Below are 19,129 nucleotides of genomic sequence, written 5' to 3'. Positions count from 1 at the left end.
TCATTTGATTGAATTTGTCACATACTTGTACGGAGTATAAATTATTAATATATATACGCAATAAAAGGTACAACTTATTACATGTAATAAAATAATGTTTATTATTTCAAAATATGTATATTGATTCCAGCACAATGATAGGTACAGTATATTTATTATTCATATACCCTTCAATTCAACTCCTATCTATTTTGTTTAGCTGTAATAAAGTGTCGAATCAAGAAAAAATCAAGATTGTTGTTTAAATATTGTAGATTCAACCATTTCCAACCTTGAAGAATTTTTTTGAATTTCCCTTTTCCATGTAAATTACAAGAATGAACTGAATTTAGGGTTTGTTTAAATTTAGTGAATTGAGCTGAATTAAACTGAACTGAACTGATTGAAACTTAACTGAACTGATTGGAACTGAGCTGAACTGAACTGAATATTTTATAAGAGAAGGAAATTAGGAGCTGAACTGAACTGAACTGATTGGAGCTGAGCTAAACTGAACTAAAATTAAGCTAAAGTGAACAGACCCTTATACTTACATGTCCAGAATAGTACTTGCTCAATTGCCATCTTTGTATGTGCGGGCATTATATTGTAATAGATGGTTACTACCAATAATAATAATAATAATAATAATAATAATAATAATAATAACTTTTAATTTATCTTATCAAATAGATCTCATTATTTGTTTTATTGACTCATTCGAAGGGTTTTTGTCTATAGGAAGTCATTGTTAAGGGCCATGCATGTGTACAATGCAAGGGGCACTAGCTACTGCTAGAGTGCTAGATAGTTAAAAGGAAAAGATTAACCAGAAACTAAAATTTAGTAGGCCAAGATAGATGATGACCTGTTATAATCATACATGAACCTACTCTGAACCTAACTTAATTAACTCCTTCGACAGGTCTAAGCTAAAATTTACATATTGATTGGATTTCGCATGTAATTTAAAGATATACTTTGTATATCATGTTTCAATACTTTATAATTGTTCAAGTCAGATCAATGACCATCACAAATACAAAAAAGTACTCGTAATAAATATGATCGATCCACATATCTGAATATTTTATACATCTCTTATTATGTTTTAGTCTCTTTTCATCAAAATCAAATACAACCCTAGTTTTCGACAATCTTTCCTCATGACCATTGGCCAATGTCCATTTAAAAAAAAAAAAAAAAAATTATTGCATATGGGTAGGAGTCTGGTACAGTGGTACATATACACATTAATTAGCATTAGCTATTCATCTGAATTAAGGGTCATCAACTAACCTAAAAAGGAGTTTACCCTAGAACATAAATTATATATCCAATACAATCTCAACCTCAGTTTTCCAGCTTTACTTCCCAACTAATTTCCACAATTCCGTGTGCTTTGCGTCTTTGCAACATCCACACTTCTTTTCACAAAATACCCACGTGCCTTTTTACCTTCAATTAATACAACAACTTACTACATTCTTTTAATGATATTATATTATATTATAAAATTATACTACAAGTATATGATTTTCATGTTGAAAATCTCTCTAGAATCACCAAAAATCACAAACATATTAGACCCAAAACCATCCTAAAAAAACCATATAGTATATATCAAAATAATATAGTTTCTTTACAATATGGTTTATGGTGAGCCAAAAAAGAAAATGATCATATTAGTACCATATCCAGCACAAGGCCATGTAACACCCATGCTAAAACTAGCCTCATCCTTGTCAACCTTCGGGTTTCGACCATTGGTGGTGTTGCCGGAGTTCATACACCGGTTGATTTTCAACAAAGTCAACGCCGGGATCGTGTGTGTATCGATCCCAGACGGGTTGGATGAGGAGAGTAAGTCACGCGATTTCTTTAATATTGAGAAAGCAATGGAGGATCACATGCCGCCTTATATGGAGCGACTTATTCGTAAGACTAATAATAATGGTGGTGAGAATATAGCATGCATGGTTGTTGATCTACTAGCTTCTTGGGCTTTTGATGTTGGGGCAAAATGTGGTGTTGCTGTTGCTGGGTTTTGGCCTGCGATGTTGGCTACTTATTCTTTGATATCTTCCATTCCTGACTTGGTTCAAAGAGGTCTCATCTCCGAGTCAGGTAATTATATTTCCCGTTCTTAATATGAGTAGTTACAACACTTCGACTTATGACTGTGTTAGGAGAAAACATACATATAGTTTTTATTAGGTTTCTCTCATATGAATTTTAAGAGATCCGATCTTTTGTAAATTAAATACTTGTATTTTATAATTTATTTAAAGTTAAGCATAAAATAACATCAATGTGTAACTTGTAGTACAGTACTAATAATATAAGAACATGCTTGTTATTAGACAGTCTAATTTAAATTAGTAATAATGCTCAACTTTGATCTAGTGTGACAGTGTATCTATTAATTTTCGTCTATTTTGATTAATATAGGAGGTTTCATTTGTACAAGTGTACATCAACAGTACTCTAACCAAATCTATCTAGAGAGTGCTTAACTAAAAAAAACACGTTCGAGTAATTACTTTATCATATTCGTTTAAAATTATATTAATAGCCACATAACTATTTATTATAGTACAATTAGTTGACATTTACCCTTGGACGAAAGAAAGATACAATATGTTAATCTCCTTTAAGTTAAGGGCTAAAAGCCTAAAGTAAAGTATACACATGGTAGTAATAATAATACCTGAATTCCTGAAGTATACACGCGACATTATACATTGAGGGTGAGGAATTCCTGAAGTATACACGCGACATTATACTAGTTAGAACTTTCCTCCTAATTTTAGGTGATCTTGAGTTCAATTCTCATGACATTAAAGAAGACTATATCTAAAATGTTGTTGTCGTGTCACCATGTTAATACTCCGTACAAAAATAATTATTCAATTATACCGCCTTCTGTTATCACACGCAATTAAGGTAATAAGGTATATTATATACTGTAAAGAAGTAAAATCTACTTAATTCTCAAGACAAGATCTTTTCATGCATGTTGACATGTTGTTGATCCAGATTACTTTTTAAAAGGGGTGCCACGTTGTAGCCACGTACATTATAAAATATTACGAGTATTATATATTTTAACAATAAAAAATATAAGGTGATGTTAACAAATATTTTTATTTATTTTTTATTTATTATAAATTCTCAAGTCAATAACTTAACAAGTCAACTTGCGATAAAATACCATGAATCAATCAAACGTATTTCATATCAAGTGATATTTAAATAATTTCATGTACATTAATCAACCCATGTTCCTAAGCCGCTATGCGTGTTTAAGTAGTGTTCCCTCCTCTGATCTCCACTTACAAATGTCCAAAATGAATGTTGATGCTCTTGTTATATGGTACTATTTTTTAATTTAAGCTTGGTTAAAAAATTCTCAAGTCAATAATATTTTCACATTTACAATTTACTACTCCGTATTAATTTGTGATTTACTCCGTATCATTTATCATAATTATGTTGTGATTTTTTTTGTGTTGTTGAATTTGTTTCAATATAAAGTGTTAATGATAATGACAGCGAAAAAAAATTCAAATTCAAGACTCTAATTACACCTTTTGATCGAATTGGTTCTTTAACATAGAATCAGAGCCACCATGACAATAGAAGGGTATAAGTTTAAATCTCATCCACCCCTCCTTTTCAGAGTAGAGACTTTTCTTAACAAAAAGTTGTATTTACCACATAATGTCATATTAACATGAAATATGGTACTCAAAATTTGTAGGGCTCCCACAATTTCATGGACCAATATCATTTCAACATGATCAACCACTTCTTAAGAGTGAAGATTTGCCATGGTTAATTGGAACTCAAGCTGCTAAAAAGGCAAGATTTAAGTTTTGGGCCAAGACCATGGACCGGTCCAGATCTCTCAGGTGGATCCTTGTCAACTCTTTCCCAAACGAGTCACAAAAGATATGGGCCAAAACTCCAGAGTACGGCCCAACCACTTATTCAATCGGCCCATTAGGCAGTAATGAAGTGAGTGAAAGCCCAACTTTTTGGGAAGCAGATGAAAGCTGTTTGGGCTGGCTTGAGCAACAAGAGCCCAACTCAGTGATATACATATCGTTTGGAAGTTGGGTTAGCCCAATTGGCGAAGCGAAGGTGAGAAATTTGGCCTTAGCATTGGAAGAGCTAAGAAGCCCATTTGTTTGGGTTCTTGGGCCTGAATGGAGAGATGGGCTGCCCAAAGGGTACATAGAAAGATTAGATAAACAAGGGAAGATAGTTGCATGGGCACCACAAGTTGAAGTATTGCAACATAAGGCAGTTGGGTGTTACATCACACATTGTGGATGGAATTCTACTATGGAGGCTATACAATGTAAGAAATGCCTCTTGTGTTTTCCGGTAGCCGGCGATCAATCCTTGAATTGCGAATACATCGTTAATGTGTGGAAAATCGGGGTAAAGATGAATGGATTTAGTTTAAAGGATGTCTGTGACGGCGTTAAAAGGGTGATGGAGGATCGAGAGTTGAAGAAGAGAATCGAGGCTTTGAATATGAGGGTCATGGGGGAGAAGGCAAGCTTGGAAGTTAAAGATAATTTGTTGGGTTTCGTGAAAGATCTTAAGAGACCATTCAATGCATTACAATTTAATATATGAAGAATCATACTGTAAGGAAAGCTTGTGAAGTTTGTGAACTATTATCTTTCACTTGTTAACTTTGTGAATAACTATCTTTAAATATTTATTATTATGTTATATAATATATGTATTTAGTTGAATGTCCATTATATCCTTATGATAATTCTAGGATATTCTAAATATACTAGGTTTATTATTCTACAAGAAAACCCTAATTGTGTCACATGTATGTATATATATATATATATATATACACTCATACATCATTCAGATATATGAATATAGATCTATTCTCTTCCCTACTTTCTCTCTTTCTCTTTAATTTCATAACACGTTATCAGCACCATTCTTAGCCAACTAAGCGAACGGAATCTTAAGGTCAGTATTCTCTTTTAATTTCTTCCTATTGAAATCTGAGTACTGATTCTTCTTATTGAAATCTGAGTATTGATTATGTACTGATCGAATTAAATGATGGCATGGTTTTTCATGATTTATTTAATTTAATAAATTTAACCTTTTTTATCAATTCAAATCTATAAAAATCCTCATGGGATAGTAATGGGTATTTTAGTGCATATACTTTCGGTGTACGTTGGTTTTGATGATGCCCAAAAGTAGGGTTTTTTCTGCCTTTCTTAATTCTTATTTTCTTATCATTCTCATTCTCCTTTGTTGCACTGAGTTCATGCGGCTATCAAGTTTGGCCTTCCATAACCCTATATTACATACATAATATGATAACAATAGTATAACAGAGTAATTCATGCGAGTATATAGTATGAGACCATATTTAATTATAATTCATGCAACTGTAATTGTATATAATTTCTGAATGGTTAATTCATAATTATGAAATTTACAGAAGTACATAATTGTAGATATATTAAAAAGATTGGTCTTGAATTTTGTAAAGGCTCAAGATATTTCGTAGTTTACAAAAGGCATACTCAAGATCAGTATTTTCAATTATCTCGTATATTATTTTGATATGATTCTATGTATTATTTAAGTGCATAAATCATTTTGTATATATTAGCCATAATCTTTTCCTTATTTTAAGTGATTGATTATCTTGTATATATATACATAGATTTAAATATATCCTTGAAGGCAGTCAATTTTCTTCATTTGTTGCCATGTATAGTCTATCTCTCATTGACGAGAGATAATATTCGAAGCATGTACTTGCGTATAAGTGTATGAAGGAATTAGTTGACTATTCCATTAAGGGGATTAGCTATATATAACTAATTAAGATAATTACAAAAGGTAACAAAAAAATTTTACAATAATAAAATCCTATTGTACGGCTAGAATTAAGGAGCAAATATTAACAAACAAGCTATATAATTACAGAGAGAATATCATGGGTCAAAGATAATTAATTGACATTATCTTTGACTTAGGACTTGCTATCATTATCATTTTGTGGTAACCAAAGTTTAATTTTCAACAATTTAATAACTTTAGTTTTGGTTATCTTTTGTAAGGTTTTTACTCTCCATTGATTTATTGAATACTAGTTTTGTGCCCCGCGCGATGTCCGAGTTGTTTATTGAATTTTAAGATAAACTTTTATGTATATGCCAAATTTTAAAATATATCATTGATGATGCCCGAGTTGTTTATTGAATTTTAAGATAAACTTTAATGTATATTTTAAAATATATCATTGATACAAAATTAAGTAGGAATTGATGTGCTTTTGTGATGATTTGCTACCTAGTAGGCATGTAATGACTAAAAATAATGTTGGTGTAAATGTTCGATTTAATTTAATACATTAAAAAAAATAAAAAAATTAGTAAAAAAATAAATTAAATAAAATAAATGTTCAAAACCCGTTGGGTTGACCCGAACCCAAAACTTAGGGCAAGGGTTGAACATTTCTTGACTCGTAACTTGAAGTGACCGAATCCGAGATGACTCATGACCCGACTCTAATTGATAGGTCTACATAGCAATAAAATTCTATTGGATTGTAAAGTATATTATTTTAACCGATTAATATACTACCTCCATTTTTTTTTAGTTGACACCGTTTGACTTTTACACTATTCACACACTACACTTTGACTCGATTTTGTGACTTATAGATTTGATAAAATATAGTCATGTGAGATCTTGTTTGAATCTTTTCGATGTATATTTTATTAATATTTATTTTTTATAATTTTACAATTTTGATAATCAGAGATATTAAGCATTAAAAACATGCGTTGGCAAATGTGATAATAGAAAGGTGTCAACTAAAAAAACGGAGGTAGTATATTATAAAGGGATGTTTTACGCTTTAAACTACTTCCTTCACTTAAAAAATATTATGATATAAAAAATAAATATTTATGATAATTTTTTATAATTATAATCTAATAATTTTTTTGAATAAAATTATAATTCAATTTGTACATAAATATTGGTATTTTATCGAAAATAAAACTCTAAAATAACAATTTTATCTTAAAATTCTATCCAAATAGAATTCTAAACTAACTTTTTTATCTTATGAAATCTATTTAAATCTATCCAACGTGGCGCGACACTTGGCGAAAAATTAAAATGCCAAGTGTCGCAATCTCATGACCTGGCTTAAAAGTTTAGCTTTATATATTAGTTATATGATGTTTTATATTTACTATACTCCATATAAATAACATTATAATTAATTTCATGTTGTAATGCATTCTTTGTGCCTAATACTTTGTATTGATGTCTCTAATATTATTTATACATACTTGTATATTATCGATGTCTTATCATGATTTCATATCATTATAATTTTGAATTGGATTTATAATATTCTCTTTTATTGCAAATTATGTCGAACCTGACAAAACTTGATTTTAAGGCCCTATATGTCACTGAATATATGTATATTGACAGATTTTAGAGTTGTTTCCTAAACTTTAAGATTTGTTGAGTTTTGTTATTATCTTAGTGTATCTTGAGTTTTTTTATTTTATCATGAGGTAGTTTTGTTCTCCAATCTATACTATATTACGGATGTATGGAGTGCTATGTATTAATTGTGAATGGTGAATAAAATTTGGGGGTAAGTTTTCCGTCCTTGTATATGCTTTACATGGTATCACATCACATAACCATAACTCTTTTAGGCAACATATTGTTTACTTATGAAATAGTAAGGTGTATAGTTATATTTTATTTAGTATAAAGCTCTGAGCATATTTGAGCATGTATTCTGATTCATATATTCGAAATAAGTGAATTTATATTTAAAAATAATAATAATAATAATAATAATAATAATAATAAACTTTACTATCTTGTCGAGTCAAATGGGGATGATTTACAAAAATATAGCTTTTAAGAAACTTATTTACGGTTTTGCATTGGAATGAAACTTATTTACGAAAATATAGTCCACGTAGGCTTGGAGATACATTTGGGGTAATTTTTTTCTTTAGAGACAAACCGCTACCTTAGGGTGTGTTTGGCATCATTGCTGTTTTTGATTTTTTTGTTTTTTACCTCTAAAATAAAACAAAACAGTGTTTGGTAAAATAGCTTAAAAAAACAACTTTACATCTATTTTGTAAAAACTACAACAGTAAACCTAAAACACCTCAAAGCAGTTTTTGGGGTTTTGTTTTTTTTTTTTTTTAAAAATAAACCCTATCAAAGCTACGCTTGTTTCATCAATGGTTTCTCCTTCAAATTCGATATTTCATCTTTCTTCCTCAAACCTTAATCATTGTCAAGATTGAAGGAGCAAGCAATTACAGGTATGGAGCATTTCCTCTTTGATCTCTCTTTTAAATTCATTTAATCGCCACGTTTCTCCTCGTTTTTCTTTCTACTTTGTTAATTTGTAAAGTTATTGATGTTTTTGTTGTTATTAAATTTGGCTGTATTCAATTTCTTTCATCAAAATTGGTTATCTTTGTTCTTTATTTTTCTGAATTTTAATCGTTTTTAGTCTATTTGTGTATAATTTATTTTGGGGTTTATAATTGGGGCTTTTTTCTGAAATAATATGAGTGTATGTTGATTTATTGTTAGTATAAATTGAATAATTATATCATGTTGCAAATTGAATTACTTGAATTTGTGGGCAGAATATGAGATCAATTCTATGTAGTATCGATCTGGTGATCTGGTTGTGTGAGTTGGGTTTGGAGTTTTCAGTCTTCGAATTGCTTCTGTTGCTAATTAAGTGTAGACCATAGACATGTGATAAAATTGGGATGTAATTGACGATTCCCCTGTCTCTGATCTATTGCTTCTATCAAGAATATATAATGCTCTAATACTAAGAAAAGAGTGCCTCCTAAGAGCTAGTTTAAACATTAATTACAAAATAAACTACTTGTACAGTACTATTAGGAATAAGTTATCTCTTAAACTTCCTATAACATGACCCATCTTCTTACACTTTGTTTCCTCTGTTCATACAGTATGCGGATGAAAATGTCGAACTAGAAGAATATGCAATCAACAACTATGGATCCGAGGACCTAGTGACTCCTTCTATAAATCAGTAAGAACTTCAAAAAATGCTTCAAAGATCGTTTGGCAACACAATTGTGGGAAAGGCAAATTTCACCATGAAAGTTATCAACGAGGAATAAATATTACATTGCATTTGATTATTTTATTGTTACTTTTTTTTTCATAGTTGTTCCTTTAAATTTTGTTATAACCTTTTTTTTTTTTTTTTTTTTTTTTGACAAGTGTTATAACCTTATTCAATCAATAAAATTATTATTGAAATATATGTATAATTTTTTTTTTGTGAAAATAAATAAGCAGCTATTCAAAAAATAAATAAATAATAAATAAATTATAGGTACTTCGTAGTAAAAGATTGATTAAAGCTATAAATGATTTGGTAGTATGAGAGTTATTGTGAATTCAAAACTGAGAAATGAAAACAGTTTTTAAAAACAAAGAATTAAAAACTGAAACCAGTTTTCAGTTTTGAAAAAACAAAAAACTGAAAACTGCAAATAATGCCAAACGAACCCTTAAGTAGCGGTTATAGTCCAAAACCGCTACTTGAGGTAGTGGTTTGTCATTAGTACTCTAAGTAAAGAGACATTTAATCAATCTATGAAGGGTAAACGGCTACCTCAAGTAGCGGTTTTAGTACATAAACTGCTACTTGAGGTAGCGGTTTTACTTTGAAAAATAAAAAAATAAAATAAAAACTTATCCGAGCCTACGTGGACAGTAATTTCGTAATTAAGTTTCATTCCGACGTAAAAGTGTAAATAAGTTTTAAAATAACCATACTTTCGTAAATCATCCGTCAAATGGAATTTGAATACTGTTTGTTAGCTTGGGATTTTTGAAATTGTCAAAAGCAACTCTGTAATATTTTGTGTACTAATTTTCACAAAATTATTTAAATTAATTTATTGGTAATTGTGTAATTGTGCAATCAGTGATATTACTTAAACATCCATGATGTGATAATTTTAAAGACCCACAAGAATGTTACCTAGCTAAGAGCCTCTAAAGCATGTTGCTTAGATTCTATAAACACTCTGGCATATAAAAAAATATTAGTAAATGTTTTCAATAGTTAACATATTATGTTTTGAATGGATATTTAAGATACTAAACTCTATATGAGTGTTTATAGGTAACTCGATTTAATTATTTTCAGTACTGAATGAGAATTTGTATGATTGAAAGGGTAAATGTTTGCATGACTATAATAATTTGTGTAAAAAGCTCATAAGAATTGCAAACATGACTACATAATATTCATTTGAGTAAGAAAAAAAAATTATGAGTTAAAGAAATTAGCATGACATTATGAGGTTCTTAAAAAAAAATGTATTCATTATGCCCATACTTTAATTTTGAGAATTTTCAATATAAAGATTTATATAACTGGGCAAAAGGAAAAGAATAACTTTGCTTTGTTTGCTACATGCATTGCAAAAGAATTTATGGCTTAAAAGAAGCAAGGGATTTAAAGATTGTTAGACTATTTTTATACCCCCATATGCAAGAATTAGAGGGAGATAGTGTTTATTCCATTGTTTTTATGTAATCCTTGCAGATGAATAATTAAATATGTTGATGGTCAGTTTGGTATAAACACTAGCATAAATATCAATAATTTATTTAATAGAGGTGGTCACATGATAATCAAATATTTAGTATGATATCATCCTAAAAATGGATATGAATAAATGTCATTACCTATATACTAGTTATAAATGTACATATTAAGTTGATGTCCTAGAAGGTAAGATCAGTTGCTATTGAAACTAGCACACCTGAAGTGTGGTAATTCAAAAGGTTACAATGATAAGAATCATTGGAAGAGGAAATCCGCAATAATTGACAATGACAAATTTGAGAAAGTGATAGATTTTGATGGATCTCCTGAAGAGATCATTTCTAGACATTAAAATATGTTATAATTATATAAAGTACTCCAAAAGAGTATAAAATGTTGTCCAACAAGATTAACATGTATCATGATTACAATCAATTGAGTATTAGTTAATTGTCTTGGCAATTGTAGAAAGAAACACATTGGTGTACTTATATCGATCACATCATACTCATGGCCATGCATAAAGTATCTCTAATAAGGTGATCACCAGTATTATAAAAATGACCTTAATTTAAGTACTAAAGGAAAAGTGATTGTATGTAATAATTAAATATTAGGCCATCTGGGGTTTAATAAATTCCCGTTATTGAAACCTGAAGTTTCATTTGATATTAAAGAAATAATGTGTTGACGCTCTCTCATGTTTAAATATATGAGCTATTCAAAAAAAAAAATGTTTAAATATATGAAATAAATTGAATGGCAAGACATAACATTGAGATTGAGCTACATTTGGATTGTGATTTTTAATAGTTTGTGTTAAAAAAAAAGTTCAAGAGATAATATAGTTGGTGACCAGAAGTTCATTAGAGTAATTTATATTCTTACAAATATTATGTGACCAGAAGCTCACCAAGTACAATTTATATGTGGAAATTTTAAGTGACTAGTATAATATTATCAATGTTTCTAGTGATCCCAAAGATCACCACCTAGTGGAATTACAGAAAAGTTTATGTTTGTATAACAATTCTCTTGATTGGGGCTATTGTATGTCAGCACATAAGAAAGAGAATAAGAAAATAGACAACTACACAATTCATAATCCCTCTATTAATATTAATCTTTAGAAGAGAACAAAATTTCATTATTCTCTAGAAGAGATAGAAATTTATTGAATATATATGATTATCTTACGAGATGAAATTTTTTGCACACGAAATTATATTTTAAGTTGGTGAAGAATTGCCCCAATATTTGAGATATTTTACCAATTTAGGGGGAAGAATTGAAGTAAGTTGGCAAAATTGTAAAATTATAATCCGTTGATCCCTCTAATAATACTTTGTAAAGTTACATGCCAACTTATTATAGTGATAATGATATTATGTGCATACATTAAGATTGATCTTGCCAAGTTTTCTTTAAATCACTACACCTGAAGTGTCAATTGTATGATCGGTTCCAATATAAATATTTGATATATGGCAAGATAGTGCAGTTTGATACTTTTAAAGTACAATTATAGTATAATAATACCATGATGTGAGAAATACCCTTGGTAGGTGGTATAGATATCTGAATTATTATAATAGATGGCCTATTATGTAAGAAAAGTTATAATGGTACCAATGAGAAATGTATTCAGATATTATTGTCAAAATAGCATGCAAATTAAAATTGTATCTTGAGGAATTATATGATACCGGTATATGATGGAACCGATAAATAATATGCATATGCATAAGGAATGGACTTGTGAATAAGGGATCAGAAATATATGTCCATTTTAGTGTCGACATGAAACTAAATCAAAAAGCTTATCATGGACAAGAAGTCCAACGAAATATGAATGCTAATGATCAAAAGTTTATCATGGACTAGTAGTCCAATTAGAAAATGGATTTCTGAAATCCACACTATATAGTGTTTGCATTTTTTTAGTCTTTTATTTATGTGCATGTTTGAGTTTTAGATTTATGCATTACTCATTGTATGTATAGGATGTAGTTTGATGCATTATTCATCATATATATATATGTATACATAGTTTTATATTTTATTATGAATTCTACATCTCATATTGCATGAATTAGTTCTATACAACAATTGTGTTATATGTGAATGTTTGTGGTATGATGAGTTTATAATTATGATGAAGGCTTACAAGAAGAAATTTATACTTCGATGGGCTTATAATTGTGATGAAAGTTTATATGATGACATCCAATAGCATGTTATAAATCATGCATGAAAAGTTCCCGAAGAACTTAAATACAACATACTTAAATATCTAGCCCTTCAAATACTATATTCTAATAAAATGACAATGTTGATGATATTGTTATCAAACTCATGAAGAGTGTTGGTGACTAAGTTATTGATATATTTACCTGAAGTTTAACAATGTGAAAGTTAATCGATTTTGTTCACATTGGAGAACTCTCGTATAAAATGCAAAATGTCTAAACAAGAATAGTAATGAGATATATAACAGTAAGAATAATCTTGTTATGGTCCAGAAGAACCATATATGAGTAAAGTACATAGTAATTACTTATGTTATTACTAATTCATATAAGCTTAGATAATGATATCAAGATATCACGAGTTGCCATAAATTATTATTAATATTTGATTATCAATAGCTATTTTAATGACCTCCAGAAATAGGTATAATTTTGATGGTAAGGCAAATTGAAAAAAAAATGTCATATAAGATAGTGATAAACGCAACATAGATATTGTTCTCACAAGTGTGGAGAAATGAAGATACCTCACAGTGAAGATTAGAAGATTCAAGTTTGATTATATCAGGGAGGATCAACTATCAAGGAATGTTGTTCAGCTACAAGTGTGAAGATACTAAGGCATTGAATTCATTACAATGGAAGATCTCAAGTTATGCATTCATCAGGGGGAGAAAATATGCGCTGCACTCTTTTTCCCTTAACCATGGTTTTGTCCCACATTAGGTTTTCCTGGTAAGGTTTTTAACGAGGCAGCATGTCAAGGCATATTACGAAAGTGTTTACTCTTTTTCGTTCACTAGGTTTTTATCCCATTGGATTTTCCTATTAAGGTTTTAACGAGGCACGCTATTCGATAATGATCATCCAAGGGGGAGTGTTATATAATATATGTATTTAGTGGATGCCCATTATACCCTTATGATAATTCTAGGATATTCTAAGTATACTAGGTTTATTATTCTAAAAGGAAACCCTAATTGTATCACACACACATATACACAACACACACACACACACACACACACACACACACACACACACACACACACACACACACACACACACACACACACACACACACACACACACACACACACACACACACACACACACACACACACACACACACACACACACACACACACACACACACACACACACACACACACACACACACACATATATACATCATTCAGATATATGAATATAGACCTATTCTCTTCCCTACTTTCTCTTTTTCTCTTTAATTTCATAACATATTACTATTTTTAAACTACGGATTATAGTTTTAGTTTTGTTTTGTTTAACATTACTTAATAAAATCTTGACCTACAACTCACTATGACTCCAATCACACACCATGGGATTCCAATGGCTTAATTCACTTCAAAATTAAATGAATTAGAGATCAACAAGTAAATATCAATCATAAAAATATGTGATTTGGGGTTTAAGTATATACATTTGAAATATTCCAAATTACTTCGTTATTTTGTATAGCATGTACCATTTTTATTTTTTTATTTTTTTTTTAATCTTTGGATAATGCACCTTATCAAGGAGTGGTCAGGAAGAAAGACTATCAAAGAACCACCAAATTGTCCAAATATGTCCACTTTACTTTTTTTTTTTTTTTTTTTTTTTTTTTTTTTTTTTTATGATTTTTTCACAAACAATATCACACCTTGACTATGTCTTATGTAAAGCTTCACAAGCATAAAAGCATTATCTTTGAGATAGGAAGCTAGAATAGTTGGCTAGTTATTCGACTTTCAGGTATGAGGTCAGGGGTTAAATCTCACTAACCTCATTTTAGGAGGGATTTCCCTTAAATTCACCCCTTTTAGGATAGACCTTTTCCTTACCATAAAAAAAAATAAAAAATAAAATAAAATAAAAAGCATTATTTATTATTATTATTTTTTTTATTCATTTGCCAATCATATAAAAAAGGGTCATAAATTAAAAAAGTTGTAATCTAAATTAGAAAAGAAAAGAAATGCAATTTAAAAGTTTACTTTTGAATACACAAGACATCTAGCTAGTTATCTACAAGTATCACTACATACACTTCCCAAAACTATGATAACAATAACAAATTGACAACTCTTGCATTACCCAAATTAAGTATTTTGATCAAAAGTATGAACAAGTATTCTTCCTAAATTTGATAGGCTTGGTGCTTAGATAGTCGACTGTAATGTTGCAGGATACGTGCAAACGATGCTTCGTTTTCACTAGCTTCCCTACGACATATCCTCGAGAATGGATCTCCGTTTCGAGAATGAACGGAACCTGGCCACCGTGCTCGTTAGAGACATCTACACTTGATCCAGCACCATACAACGGTACCTTGTCTCCGTATACTGTAACTGAAGTAGTCCTTCGACTCTTTCTCGGCTGATAATGTTTTGATAACTGTAATGATGACGAGTATTATTATAATTGTCGCTTAATCCTAAATAATAGGCTACATTTCTTTATCAGGTCGTGATAAATTAAAATTTATTATAATGGTAAAAATTAGTACTGCTAAATGTAGAAACAGAATACTAACCTGACCAGTAGCAACTGTAATCTCCGAATATAGAAGCGCAATGGGAGTTGAGCTAACATGGATGCCGAAAAATGTAGCAGGATTGTGTATGCCTAGCTTCAGTGAGCCATTGAATGTCATTACTCTTGTTGGTACACCGGAGAAATCCGTTGCCTCCGACACAGAGAAGTAGTGTACTGATAAGCTCTGCCAAGAAGCCAAGCCAAATTCAGTACAATATTAACTTACATACAACTACTTGTGCATTGATCAAATTCTGTAACAACGTAAACATTGTAGGGAGCTTAATTAGCTCATTTGCTTTGATCATGTACTCGTACTCTCGTGGTATATTTCCAGTTGTGGTCTAATCTGGTGTGGTCTAATATGAGTCGTATTTGTATGCTAAGAACAAAATTATCAAGTTGGTCTTGTTTAATTTGTTGTAATGTGTAATTGTACACTAAACAAATATAATTTTTACTTATTAGTTATACTTAGTGAATATTTTTCTTAAGGTATAGTGAAATTGGTCTTAGCCAAATTTGACTACTAATATCGATATCAATTGTAACCAGTTACTCTCCCAATCTTCTTTTACTTGCTTTTGATTAATTTTATGAGAGTTTTATGAGTTAACTCTCCCAATCTTCTTTTACTTGCTTTTGATTAATTTTATGAGAGTTTTATGAGTTAATGAGGCATATAGATATTTATAAACGTTTATAAATAACAATTCTTTTTCTTATATTTTGAATATTATACTGCTTTCTTGTGCCAAAAAGGAGTTTAATGATTGGCCATACATTTATTTCATTTCATTTATAACACAATCTCCTGGCACACAACCTAATAATGAGATTTAATTACATATGAAAAAATTAATAAAAGCAACTTAAAACTACGATATCCTAACCACTCTTAACGACCATATTTAAGTAATTTAATAATTTTGATTGACTAATTATGCTTTTACATTTTTAATCTCTTTTTTTCAAAACCATTTTCGAAAGAATGTGTTTTGAAACAAAAAGAAACTCAATAGTTTAACTCAAAGTCAACCAAAGAAGTAAATAGCCATCTTATAATTAGTTACTCCGTAATTAGTTAACAACCTAATAAAGTATATACTAAACAATATTAAGCTAGTGGATAATATTGAGATTAATAAATTAACAAAAACAAAGAACCAAACAATTGTCCATTACTAACAACAAAAAACTAATTAACAATATTTCAGAAAAAAAAAAAAAAAAAAAACTAATTAACATAGTACTTATCAATTTATGAGCAAGACAATTTGAAATAAAAGACGAGAAAAATAAAAAAGTTATTACCTTCAAAGTGACTTGAGTTTTAAAAGGTCTACTAGCACCCCAAATGATCAAGCAAAACAAAGTAAACAACACAACAAAGCTAAACACCGCAATTAAGGCTTGAACCCTTCTTGACAACCCTTTCTCATCAACACCATCATAGTTACCTTCTTCAAGAATTACATTACACTCAGGCCAACCTTTCTCATTCCTCCTTCGGCTTCCTTTTCGCCCCGAGGAAGACCGAAACACACCCGAAAACCGGCTTGCGGATGAGTTCCTTGAATGCCTACCCATGGAAGGATGTGAAGGGGACTCCATAGGACTATTGTACATAGGAGTTGCTTGTAATGAAGCTGACTTGTTATCTCCATCATGTGAGTCTCTTGATGGACTTTGTACATAGTATATTGGTCTTTTTGGTGATCTTGAAGGTGATGATGGTGCTGAACTTGTTAAATCTGACTCTGATTTTGTGTGTATCATCCTTCTATTTTGGAGAACAAATGTGAAAGGTGATTAAAAATAAAAAAATAAAAAAAAAACAGGGGAATTTAATAAGAAAGGAGGGGGGAGTTTTTATTTTTGGTGGAGGGAGGGACCTATAATAATAAGTGAAGCAAGTGGTGTTAGTCGCGTTTTATATACTTTCTTCCTTATAGCCATTCGTACAAGATTTTATGCAATTGAAAAATTACAAAGAATTTAAATAAATGAGTGATTGTGTGGCCCAACTAAGGAGAAAAGGTTCAGAGAAAATTTATTAAACATGGAGATAGGGTATGTAAATTCGTAACCCTATATAGAAAATTAAGAGTAAATTGAGATGAAGGGAATTTTAAAAAATAAATGGATGAGTGACTATGTGGCCTAGCTTAATAAGAAAAAACGTACAAGTATATGTAAATTGAAAACCCTATATGAAAATGTTACGAGTAAAATGAGACAAACGGAATAAAATAAGCATTTACAAATAATAAAAATTGAAAGATGGCCAACAGAAAAATATGCTGTAGTAGGTGACAAGGGATACCACAGTATAAGGATTAAAGAGTGAGGACTAGACTATATATACCTCAAAATTACTACCACTAATATTATAGTGCAAGTGCAACTGCCTTTAACTTGTGTGGATATGTTCGATTGTAGGGCTAAAAGTGTCGGCAACCGACGAATTTCTACCAAATTATGATAGAGATCGAATAAGAATCTCTTTTACAAAAACTAGACAATGTAAGATTATGTTAAATTATTAGAGATTATAATTAGCATGTCATTGTGATGGGATTTCCATATACCTTAATTTTTGAAATTCAACTTTGTTTTAGGTTGGGTGGTATGAATGACACGAGATATGACATAGTTTCATTGCTAGTAGGTGTAAATTAAATTGTCTATTCATTTTGTAATGTCCAGTTAGATCAAAACATTTTTCATAATAATTTTTAAAACACTAATTAAACACTCTATAATCTAAAGAAGACAATATATACCTAATAACCTTTTATATTAGAATCTACACCTATTAGTTTTAAATATATAACTTGGATTATCGTGAGTTATAAAATGAATGCATAATTGGTGAACTCTCCCTATTGTTACATCACCATTGTGATTAATTAGGGTGTAGGATTACGTATATATATATAATGCAATAAGGAACACAAATTATTTTGTCAATATTGTCTCTATCATTCATTGATGTGTGTATTTTATTTTTTATTTTTTGAAAAATAAAAATAAAAAAATTTTAAGGTGTAAAATCATCAAATGTTATTGACGTTTATGGTTCATGTCTTTAGCGGTTTAACTTTTAAGGTTATGATAAATACTACAAATATATAAAAACAAGTTAAACAAACCATGATTGATATATACTCCCTCCGTTTTTAAATACTTGTTACATTTCTCTATGCGTGGAGTTTTAGGAGAAATTGGAGAAAGTAATAAAATATAAAGGTAGTGGGGTTAGAAGAAGGTAAATTGGAGGAGAGAGAATCTAAAAGTAATAAAATTGGATCCCACTAGTTGAGAAAAATGAATTAAATATTATAAAAGCTTTCCAAATAAGGAAATTGAGCAAGTATTTAAAAACGGCTACAAAAGAAAAGTGGAGCAAGTATTTAAAAATGGAGGGAGTATCATTATATCTTGGATAAATGAAAGAAAGCTAACCAATTGTATCATTGTATGATTAGGATGTGAATGCGATTAAGCAAACTTAGATGAATAATGAAATCTTTTTGAAAGTAATTGATGAAAACTTATGATAAGGATATAAATTGGACTATAATTCCTCAAGATTTCATTTTTTTCAATATAAGTCTATTTGATGGATCAAATTTGAAAAATATTGAAACTTGAATTATCTTGG

The 19,129-nt window shown here is 29.9% G+C and overlaps 2 protein-coding genes across 2 annotated transcripts; one reads left to right on the top strand and one right to left on the bottom strand.

Moving 5' to 3' along the window:
• The first annotated feature begins 1,301 nt into the window (after window positions 1-1,301).
• LOC145587968 (UDP-glycosyltransferase 82A1-like) lies at window positions 1,302-4,815 on the top strand. The gene is made up of 2 exons (XM_081644614.1): window positions 1,302-2,106; window positions 3,743-4,815. Exons 1-2 carry the CDS (start codon window positions 1,629-1,631, stop codon window positions 4,627-4,629), a joined length of 1,365 nt encoding a protein of 454 aa, XP_081500740.1. The 5' UTR covers window positions 1,302-1,628; the 3' UTR covers window positions 4,630-4,815.
• Window positions 4,816-14,865: 10,050 nt separating this feature from the next.
• On the bottom strand, window positions 14,866-17,770 carry LOC145589704 (uncharacterized). The gene is made up of 3 exons (XM_081646383.1): window positions 16,777-17,770; window positions 15,461-15,646; window positions 14,866-15,321 (listed from the first exon to the last, which is right to left on the bottom strand). Exons 1-3 carry the CDS (start codon window positions 17,239-17,241, stop codon window positions 15,040-15,042), a joined length of 933 nt encoding a protein of 310 aa, XP_081502509.1. The 5' UTR covers window positions 17,242-17,770; the 3' UTR covers window positions 14,866-15,039.
• Between the last annotated feature and the right edge of the window lie 1,359 nt (window positions 17,771-19,129).

The sequence above is a fragment of the Chenopodium album genome, chromosome 17 (assembly GCF_948465745.1).
Source record: "Chenopodium album chromosome 17, dcCheAlbu1.1, whole genome shotgun sequence".
Classification (NCBI taxonomy): domain Eukaryota; kingdom Viridiplantae; phylum Streptophyta; class Magnoliopsida; order Caryophyllales; family Amaranthaceae; genus Chenopodium; species Chenopodium album.
The sequence above is the reverse complement of the archived record's forward strand: the minus strand, read 5'-3'. Positions and strand labels throughout refer to the sequence as shown.

Excerpts from the sequence above, each read along its gene's own strand:
- LOC145587968 (XM_081644614.1), top strand. The coding sequence starts at position 1,629 with ATGGTTTATGGTGAGCCAAAAAAGAAAATGATCATATTAGTACCATAT. Across the intron at positions 2,107-3,742 it reads AGGTCTCATCTCCGAGTCAG|GGCTCCCACAATTTCATGGA; the intron begins GTAATTATATTT and ends CAAAATTTGTAG.
- LOC145589704 (XM_081646383.1), bottom strand. The coding sequence starts at position 17,241 with ATGATACACACAAAATCAGAGTCAGATTTAACAAGTTCAGCACCATCA. Across the intron at positions 15,647-16,776 it reads AAACTCAAGTCACTTTGAAG|AGCTTATCAGTACACTACTT; the intron begins GTAATAACTTTT and ends GCTTCTTGGCAG. Across the intron at positions 15,322-15,460 it reads TTACAGTTGCTACTGGTCAG|TTATCAAAACATTATCAGCC; the intron begins GTTAGTATTCTG and ends TCATCATTACAG.